This window comes from Arachis ipaensis, chromosome B2 (assembly GCF_059453495.1).
Source record: "Arachis ipaensis isolate K30076 ecotype BB chromosome B2, ASM5945349v1, whole genome shotgun sequence".
Taxonomy (NCBI): Eukaryota; Viridiplantae; Streptophyta; class Magnoliopsida; order Fabales; family Fabaceae; genus Arachis; species Arachis ipaensis.
Genome location: NC_142437.1, coordinates 24,854,683 through 24,865,602, shown reverse-complemented (window position 1 = coordinate 24,865,602; position 10,920 = coordinate 24,854,683). Strand labels below are relative to the sequence as shown.

Below are 10,920 nucleotides of genomic sequence, written 5' to 3'. Positions count from 1 at the left end.
TGTATTCACCTGTATTCACGTTTGATTCGGATTTTGGAATGTCCACATCTATGTGAAGGAAAAAGTGAATACAGTGAAAACAATAAAATCCTGTTTTCTGTTTTTACCTCCTATTTTCACTTTTTCCTTCGCAAAATCCAGAAAACAAAAAGCACTGAAAATGAAAACAGAAAATGAAAACGCAAACCAAACGCACCCTTACTTTCACACTATGGTAAACTAAAAATAATATCTACATTTAACCCTTAAATTATGGCAAACAAGCAACATGAGCCGAATTCAACAACAAATAATATGTATTAATAGCAATTCTACATAACCAATAAAATTTATCATTTTTAGCTAAACACTTGGCTAACAAAGGTATTTTTATCCGTAATATCCAAAGAATACGGTATTGGCTAAACTCTAAATTCTAAACTCTGAACTCTAAATATTAAACTAATCTTTAAACCTTAAATAAGGTATTGGCTCAAAGTGTTGGCTAATATTAATAAAGGTATTGGCCCAACAATTCTCATGTAATAATCCAACAAAGACAGAAAGACACCTATTCAATGCTGCGGCTGCAACCCTCAACCACTACATTGAGCGAAATCAATATAAAGTCGCTCTGTCAATATATCGTTCTTGACAGCATCAAGAAAAATAGACCAACGGAACAGAACCAAGCGGATGCCTTCACTGAAAACCGAGAATGAGTTTCCTTGTAACCGTTTCGCACCCTCCATTCTTCTGGATGGAACCCTGCACACAAAAAGATCAAACCAGCCACTGCTCTTCTCTAGCGACAACAACCGACTGAGACATTGAAGAAGGGAAGGGCGTCGTCTCAAAAGCCTACGAGTGTGAGTGTGACTCCTCTGCTTCACTCTTTTCCTTTTCTTTTTGGAATTTTTCGTGAACACTGAAAGTAGAGCTTGTAAGTTGTAAGGACATTAAAAACAGTTAACATAGAAGACAACATCAAAACATCATAATCATGTCAATTAACATCTAAGTTATTCCCACAAGAGTGTGTTTTTGAAACAGAGATTAAAATAAAAGCATAATATTAAAACGGAATTACAGTAAAAGAAGTGAAAGAAATTTAGCACATTTCAAAAGTACAGTACATACCTGCCCAACTGCACCATAGTAAAACTAGCATAATGAATCAGCTTGTCCTTGTAAATCATAGTCAAATGAGGTTTCAATTCCCAAGATTAATGGACTTGGGGTTAGCAATGATTGACTACTTGTACCACCAGATACTAGTGCAAACACTCATCATCATCCCTAATAACTGTCATATTCTTTATCTAGAAATGAATCAATTTGTGATTCCGGACTTCAAAATTGATGCTTTCCTGCCATTTGAAATAGCAACAATGGAAAAGCAAGGTAGAAAAAAAAACATGAAATTACATATAGCTCATACACAAACCCACAAGGCATACATATATTTGGAACACAGTACAAGAATTGAAGAATTTAAACTAGGAATCTTTCTTACATTTTAGAGTGAAGGGAATTATGGGGACAAATGAAAAAGCCATTGCTCCAAAAGATAACTAATATAAGCTATATCATTTTTTGATTAAAAAATGAAAAGAAACGATATAAGCTAAATATTATGACGTAGTATCTCAGTAAAGGTGTTAAACACATTCCAATGCTATCATGCAATGCAATTATTACCTAGCATTCAACTCTTATCCAAATCATTCTGCATGTTCCAGAAATTTCATGTCTATCAAGTCATTGTTTGTTAAAATAATAGAATGTGGATCAACTTTGGTTGATATTTCTCACTATCTATATTTGCATTTACATCATTCAAATGTTCATCCATCTAAGACAAAAAGTTGTCTTTGAATGTCACATACATATGACAGAATATTCACATGATTAACAGAAATATGTACTATTCAAATACCAATGTATTATTCAATGGGAAAGCAACCCACATCTAAGCAGGAAGCATACAAGTTTCTTACCTAACCAAAATTAGAGATTCAAAAAGGTATTATAGTGTAAGTCATACAGAAATCTGAAATGAAACCAAACCTAACCAACAAAATAGATTAATTAACCTGAGAAAGAAAAGTACTTGATTAAAATAATGAAAGACAGTACAGAACTTATTAGTATCATCATCTCATTCTTCATAAAAATACTTATCATGAAACAAATAATTGTAACTCTGGATGAATCTTATGAAGTTTTTTCAAGAATTCATTGCATGGAATGCTTGTTTCTTTCGATGTAGGTTGAGAAAACTTCGGAAGAATGCTTTTAATATCAAAATCTTTTGACATGTTACAAAGACAATTTAAGATGGTAGAAGTTAATTTCGAGTCCAGAACAACACCCTTATCAGCCATTTGATGAAGCAATGGAATGATGTTTTCTGTCTCTCCCGTTAAACTATAACCCTTTAGCAATGTATCAAATACAATCGCGTCCGGTACATGGCCAAAAGCAATCATTCTCTCGTAGAGTGACTTGACAACATCCAACTGCTCGAGTCTTGCGAACCTGTTAATCAATATTGAAAAGGTGATGGAATCAGGAACCAAATCCATCTTAACCATATCGGATAGCAATTCCTTTGCATATTGAAAGTCTCCTGCTTTGAGAGTTCCATCAATTATAATATTAAAGGATGAAACATCCGGACATTGATTCACATTCCTGATTTCTTGAAATAATCTCTTTGCCTGATCCAAACTACTTTCCTTGCACAATGCAGCCATTACAGCATTATAATCAGTCACCGAGGGTCTAATTCCATGAGCTAATTTTTTATTGAGAAGTCCTTTTGCAATACTAAGCATCTGTATTTTGCACAAACCATTAATCATGACACTATAAGTCAATGCATTGGGGGAAATTCCTAAGTCGATTACACATTTCCAAAGTTCTAGTGCCTTAACAAGTTTTCCAGCATTTAGATAACCACCAATCAAGGAATTATAAGTTACTACATTACCCGCTACCCCCCTTCGAATCATTGTATTATAGATACTTGCAGCATCACCAAGACATCCTGATTTGCAAAGTCCCTGAATTGCAAGATTATACGTGAAGACATCAGGCTTAATATGAGATTTCTTATTCAATAACCACTTGCAAAGGTGCACTGCTTGTTCAATTTTCCCAACTCTAAATAGTCCCTGCAACAATGTGTTGTAGGTAACTGTGTCAGGTTTCTTCCCCTTATCCGCCATCATTTCAATAATCTTGAGTGCATCATCTAACCGACCTTCCTTACAAAGTCCACATATCATGACATTGTAAGTTACAGCACTTGCTTCTTCCCCCTTTTGCATCATCAAATCCAACACTCTCATCGCATCAGACACCCTCCCGTTCTTGGAAAGCCCATCAATGACAACTGTATAAGCAACAACATCAAGCTGGATTCCACGAGACACCATATCATTCAGCATCTTCGAAGCTTCTTGCCACTGCCCATTCTTGCAAAGGGCATGCATCAAACAGCTATAGGTAACCACGTTCGGCGAAGTCCCCTTTCTCAACATCTCATCAAGGAGTTCCTTACCCCTCCCAATGTCACCTTTGTTACAAAATCCACCAATTAGAGAATTATATACAAAAACATCAGCATCCAAACCTTCCTTCCCCATCTCCTCCATCAAATTAAAACCCTCATCAACTTCACCATTCTTACAAAGGCCATCAATCAAAGCACCAAAGGTAACTGAATTCGGCTGGCATTCCTCTTCCGCACCCTTCATCACCCGAAAAAATGCCCTAGCCTCCACCAATTTCTTTGCTTTACACAACCCATTCAATAGGGTATTGTAACTAACTCTATCAGGGCACACATAATTCCTCTTCATCTCATGAAACAAGCACATGGCCTTCTCACAATCACCGTTCTTAACAAATCCTTTCAACACAAGGTTCATATTATACACATTGACCCCAAAACCACGCTTGATTATCATCCCCACTACGGCGAAAGCAAAATTCGGCTTCTGGGAATTGACAAAACTCTCAATCAAAGCACTGTAGGAAGTGAACCTTGGCAGAACAGAGACACGGACCATCGCACTATAAACCAACACGACTGAGTCATAGAGCTTCTGCTTCCGCAGGTTATCGATGAGGGTGTTGCAAGCGGATTCATTCGGCACCGAACCGGAATCAACGGCACGGTGGAAGAGGGAAATGGCTTCAGAAAGTGAGTGAGGGTTGGATTTCTCAATAAGAAACCTTAACTGTGATTCTATTGAAGCTGAAGGAGCATGGAAGGTGCGAAATGAAAAGATTGGTGAAGGGTTAAGGAAGGGTTTTGGAGTCATTGTTAATCCACGGAGAAAGGAAGCGGAAAATACTAAAAGGTTGATTGTGGTGAGAACTACTGTTGAAATGAAAAGTGTGCTTACTTGAAAACTGTGGTTACTGAAACGAATGTTGTTTGCTGCTGTGAAGGGTTGAGAAGTAATTGCACACTGCAGAGATGGGAATCCCACTTCCTCTCATATTTACATAACCTTTAATATAAAACTATTCACTAGCAGAAGGGGTGGAGCAGCACAGCAGAGCTCAGAGGAAGCGCCGGCGGGGGAACAGAAGCGTGGAGATCAGATAGAATGCAGAAGCGGAGGAGAGGCGAAAACAGATAACACAGGACGGCAAGTGAGTCACCAGAGGGGGGAAAACAGGCCAACGAAGAATACACCAGCACTGGAGAGAGCAGAGCGTCAGCAAGACTGAGACAGGATCGAAAAAGTAGGAGGCGAGGTCGCAAGGTAGTGCGAGGAGCAAAGTGGGAAACTGCCCAGAAACTCAAAAAGTCATATAATTTAATTGAGATAATCAATTTTAATAAAAACTAAATTAATTAATTAACCAAATCACATTTTTATGAAGAACAGATTAAAAACAAAAAATGTAAGCAAGAAAAATTAACTAACCTTCGGTGGTCTTCAAACGAGCAGAGTATGAAGGAGAAGGAGCAAGAATGTGACGCGGAGAAGCTGGCGGCAACGAGGAGCACACGATGGACGACGAAGCTGGACCTAGCGACGCAACGGATGACAAAACTGGACCAGGCAAAGAAACTGGCGATGCGACGAACTGGACCTGGCGGCAGACGACAAGGCGTGCTGGACTAGGCGAAGAAGCTGACGACGCGCGAAGAAAAGAAGCTGGCGAAGAATGGCGGGACGGCGGCGGTGAGAAGAACGACGGCAACTATGGAGGCTAGGGTTTGAGCGCAACAACTGGCAGCGCTGATTCTCACTCCTTGCGGGGGTGGGGAGACTTCTGTGACTGTTCTGGGGGTGAGGAACTGCAGTGTAGAGGAATGGGAGGCGTTCAGGGCTTGAGGTGAGGACTGAGAACCAAGGTTCTGAGAAACGGACCGGTCATCGAACCGTTCTAGTCACTGGTTCACTGGTTTACCGGTCTCACCAGTCCAACCGTGGTTCAACCGAAAAAACCGTTTTAGAATAAAATAATAGATAAATTATAAATAAACATTCTAAAATATAATTATAGTCTAATATAAATTTTAAAATATCTTCCAAATTTAAAATACTACATGAAATGTCATCAACCAAAGCTATATGATCTTATCAGAATACAAATACTTTAGTAAATAAACATAGGCAAGCAACTCTACCACAATCAACAAGAGGTGAAAAGGAAGAGAGAGTAGAGAGACAATCAACATATATTACACATTCATATGTACAACAATTGACAAGTAGAGACAGGTATTACATAAACAAATTGGAAGCTTGCTGAAAACAGCATTACCAAAACTGCAGTGTCGAGTCTGCAATCTCCCAATCTAAAAACATGAGAAAGTATCTATGAAAGTTCCCAATTACAATTGTTACCAAATAAAAACCAAAAAATAAAAACACATTTTGTTGTTTGACCATTATATTATCTCAGGGAGGCTGTGCAATTGATACAGTTGGGAACCCAAATTGAGTTCCAAAGAAAAAAATGGGTCAAAAAATACAACTTACCCATTTTTAGTCCTAAGCTTCCCTGTATTTCCTATCATGGTCACCAACCCAAAAAATATCAACCATTTGACAAAGAATTCATAGTTTAGTAACAGTTTTCTATTAGCATCTATGTTGGGCCTGGTAACAAGATAAATTCACAGCTTAGATATTCTGAACACATGAAAATACATGGATTGTGTAGATCATATGACCAATATGATTTCTTTCTTGATTTTTTGTGAAGTGGGTTCTGTCATCTCTTTCTCCGTTTTCTTTTCTCTTCATCTTAATAAAATTCTTCTCTCATGTAAAAGAAATAGATAAAAATGAAAATCTCTAAATGGATGAGCAATGAGCAGTGACAGAGTCATCAATCCTCAATTTAATTAACAAGATTAACAAGATTTTCAATTTAAGCAAGAAGCAGTGAGCAATGAGCAACGACAGAGTCATCAATCACAGGTTCACAAGAACCCACGGCAAACCACTCCAACCCAACAATCTCAACAGTCAAAATTGTTCAATAATTATTCAACCCAGTAACAAGTAACAACAACAAAGTTCACAGCTTAACTAACAATAATTATTCATAATTATTCAACAAAGTTCACAGATCACAGTTCAGTTCACACTTCACAGAAAAATCAAAAATCACAGTTCACAGAACTTCACAGTAACGAAAAATTATTCAATTATAATTAAAAAAATTACCTAAAAGCTAGAACCTAGAAGCCTTGAACAGAGCACGCAAGAGGAAGACACCGAGAAGAGGAGCACCTTCGAACGGGGCAGTGGCTGCGGTGGAACAGAGCTAGCACCGGCGGGACCATGCCTGCGCGACGGAGGCTTGCACGTTTGCACGGTGGCTGCGCGATGGAGGGGAAGTGAGGGAGCCGGCGGTGGCTGGACGGGAGTGAGGGAGGACCAGGAGCTCGATGAGAGGAGCTCAGGACTGAGTGTGAGAGAGGCAGAGAGCGTTCCTGGAGACTGGACTCTGGAGTTAGGGCTGGACTGGAGTGGAGTAGTGGAGTTAGGATTCAGCACAACCAAAACGATGGCGTTTGCTTCCTAATTCAAAAAACCGGCCAGATCAGGGTTCGGTTCGACCAACCGATTCCCGGCCAGTTAGTGGTTTTTAAAATTGCGATTTTGGCATCTGACCGATTCTTTTTTGCAATGGTTCACAATTTGACTGGTTCGACCGAACAATTCAAATCGATTTTTAGAACCTTGTTGAGAACCTAGGAGAATCTGGCACGTTCTTTTTTTAGCAGCACAAAGTGATTTCATGAGAATTGGCCGAATCTCAATTCGGTTTGACCGGTCAAAAATCGGCCGGTTCATCAATTTTTAGTCGGTTCCAAAGACAGTAATTTTTTTATGTTGATCGAATTGTATTGATGTTCAATTTGCGATTAGACCGAGTGAACCGAGTGATCCAATTTGGTTTCCAGAACTATAGTTGTAACTAGGAGTGTTCATTTTGAACAATATTGGTTCAAAATTTTTGGACATCATCGGCAAATATTATTATCTTTCGTCAATACTTGGCCAGTAATAAATTATACTTATATTTATAAAAGTTTTACATATAAGAAACATATATAATTTGTACTTATATTTATTAGAATTTGTACACATAATCAATATAGTATGCACTTATATTATTCATAATTTCAAATTACACACATAAATTAATAAAATTTATTTATTAAAAATAATGTAATATTTTTGTTGGTCAAATAATGACAAAAAATAATAAAAATTACTGACGCTCAAAACTTTTTATATTTTTAATATTTTATTATAAGAATAACAATTTTTTTTTAAATCTTTTTCATCATAATATTATTCTTTCTCTTATCTAGAGTGGAGTTTTTGTCTAAAGTAGATTTTTTAAGAAAAATTATTCTAGAACACACTATTTGGGGATTTAATTATTAATTATAATTTTTAATATTAAATTATTAAAAAATAAATTTATATATATTTATAGAAAATAATCGATTTTTTTTAAAAGTATGTTTTATTTATTTTCTTCTGATAAATATATTTTTCTCTCATTATTTACATACTCAAAGTTTTATGTATACATATTTGTTTCTTCCTACAAACCACCAATTTACCATTAATAAGTTTCTTAAGACCTATTTTTTTAAGGTTTAATTATTCTGTTGGTCCCTATAGTTTCACCAAATTTTTAATTAGGTCCCTATACTTTTTTTCCTTTCAATTGGGTCCCTACACTACTTTTAATTTTGTAATTACATCCTTTTCATGTTAAAAATGTTAAAATTAACATAATATTTTTACCAAAATACATGCGGTCAAAGATTTAATTAAGTTTTTAATTATAAATACCTTCAATTTGCGAAGAAATGTTCAGTTAACTCTAATATTTTTTACACTAGGAAGGACTTAATTACAAAATTAAAGCAGTGTAGGGACCCAATTGAAAGGAAAAAAAGTATAGGGACCTAATTAAAAATTTGGTGAAAGTATAGGGATCAATAGAATAATTAAACCTTTTTTTAATTGAATCAATATTCAATAGTCAAATTAGTCCCTAAAAAATGAGTGCTTCTTCAAATTCGTCTTTAAAAAAATTATATCAATTAAATTAATTTTTCAAAGATTAAAAATTAATTATTTTTGTCCTTTCGTAACTCAATTAATAATTTTTATCAAAGATTGATGATATAAAACTTAACTGACAACATACATGATACCTAGCATATTCAATTAGATACTGAACATATATTTATGAAAATCCATCAATTTAATCCATTTTTTCAATTATATAAATTCTAATCCTAATATAATTTAAGGGTTAAGTACTGTTTTCGTCCCTAACGTCTTGGGTCAAAATCAAAATCGTCCCCGACCTTTTTTCGTTATTAAAATCATCCTCAATGTTTAAAAACGCTTTAAAATCATCCTTTCCCGAATTCTTGGACCAAAATACCCTCATCATCATCATTCTTCTCTTCACCTTCCTCACCCCACCACCTCCATTACCACCAACATTGCCGGCGAGAAGAAGAAGAAGAAGAAGGCTTCGCCGGAGAAAAACGACGCAGTGACAGCATTGCCACTAGGTTGCCATTGCCGCTACAAGGTCATCGTTGGATCACCGCTGGTTCATTGGAGAAGAGAAAGAGAGAAAAGCGATGCGAAGAAAGGAGAGATGGGTTGCTGCTGTAGGGCCGCCGTTGCTGCTGCAGGGTCGTCGCTGCTGTCGCTGGTTTATTGGAGAAGAGAGAGAGAGAGAGAGAGAGAAGCGATGCGAAGGAGGCGCTGCCGTCGCTGGTTCATTGGAGAAGAGAGAGAAGCGATGCGAAGAGAGGGAGGGACGGGTTGCTGCTGCCGCTGGGTCGCTGGTTCTCCGCTGCTGGGTCGCTGGTTCATCGGATAAGAGAGAGAGAGAGAGAGAGAGAGAGAGAGAGAGAGAGAGAGAAAAGCGATGTGAAGGAGGTGCTGCCACCGCTAGTTCATCGGAGAAGAAAGAGAGAGAAGCGATGCGAAGGAGGAAGGGGTTGCGGGTTGCCACTGCTGTCGCTGCGTCGTTTTTCGCCGGCGAAGCCTTCTTCTTCTTCTTCTTCTAGCCGGCAATGTTGGTGGCAGTGGAGGTGGTGGGGTGAGGAAGGTGAAGAGGAGAATGATGATGATGAGGGTATTTTGGTCCAAGAATTCGGGAAAGGATGATTTTAAAAGCGTTTTTAAATGTTGAGGATGATTTTAATAACGAAAAAAGGTCGGGGACGATTTTGATTTTGACCCAAGACGTTAGGGACAAAAACAGTACTTAACCCTATAATTTAACGACACTAAATTGATAAATTTTTATAATATATTTGTTCAGCGTCTAATTGAATATATTAGGTATCAAGTATGATGTGAGTTAACATTCCGTATCATCAATTGTCGACAAAAACTACTAGTTAAGTGACCGAAAGACAAAAATAATTAATTAATAATATTTGAAGGACTAATTTGATTAATAAAATTTTTCAAAAAAACGAATTTAAATAATATCTAGCCTATCTTTTAAAGAATAATTTAACTATTAACTTTTTTTTATTTAACACTTTTATCAATGTTATGACTAGTGTGATTTGAAAATTTTTCAATTTGAAATGTTAGTATAAAAAACTATAGCCCTTTTTTTTTTCTTACTCTTCAATGTTTTTTTTTCTTACTCTTCAATGTTCCTTTGCAATGGAAATACGATTTTTTTTTTCCTCTAATGGAAAGGCGATTTATAATTCTACAGTCGTTTTTTTTTCCGCTGTCATTCTCTTTTTTGGTATAATATGTATTTGGAATATATGAATGGCTGAGTTTCATGGAAAAAATTAACCTTGAATACAAGATATCATTGATTTATTTGTAATCAATCCCCAGAAAATAAAATTTATGTTTTATAATTTCAAAATATTGTCAAAGCATAAAAATTAGAACACATAGTTAACGTAGACAACAAATTTTAATAGCCTTTCAGCTTCTATTTAGTGCCTTGTGTTCGTATAAAAATTTTATTTATTTAATCAATGTTGTTATGCTAATAATTTTACCATTTTAGCTGATAGGGTAATCAATAATTATCAATAATAAGTCGATATTAATATTATTAAGTCACGAAACAAAATTTGTGGGTAAATCACTAAAATAAACCAAGGGGATCAAAAAATTACACAAATAAGCCAAATTAAAAATTTTTTCATGAATTAACCGGTTCACATTTCTATATAGTTCGAATCAGCCTAATTCAAACTTCATCTACATGTAACTGATTTGAATTACCTACACACGCACACACCTACTAATTCGAATCAATCTGATTTGAATTACACACACTAATTCGAATAAGGATGATTCGAATAACACACAGACACATGCACATAGTAATTCGAATTGGGCAGATTCGAATTACTCAATTTAAAAA

At 36.2% G+C, this 10,920-nt stretch overlaps 1 protein-coding gene across 2 annotated transcripts; it reads right to left on the bottom strand.

Annotated features, from left to right (window-relative positions):
* Nucleotides 1-269: 269 nt before the first annotated feature.
* On the bottom strand, nucleotides 270-7,019 carry LOC107625122 (uncharacterized). 2 transcript variants are annotated; one of them, XM_021115674.2, is made up of 4 exons: nucleotides 6,687-7,019; nucleotides 4,929-5,422; nucleotides 1,120-4,788; nucleotides 270-907 (listed from the first exon to the last, which is right to left on the bottom strand). In XM_021115674.2, exon 3 carries the CDS (start codon nucleotides 4,311-4,313, stop codon nucleotides 2,163-2,165), a length of 2,151 nt encoding a protein of 716 aa, XP_020971333.1. In that variant the 5' UTR covers nucleotides 4,314-4,788; nucleotides 4,929-5,422; nucleotides 6,687-7,019; the 3' UTR covers nucleotides 270-907; nucleotides 1,120-2,162. The 2 variants fall into 2 exon arrangements, with proteins under 2 accessions (XP_020971333.1, XP_016183187.1); XM_016327701.3 differs by having other exon boundaries at nucleotides 4,929-5,305; nucleotides 6,687-6,970.
* Nucleotides 7,020-10,920: the final 3,901 nt, after the last annotated feature.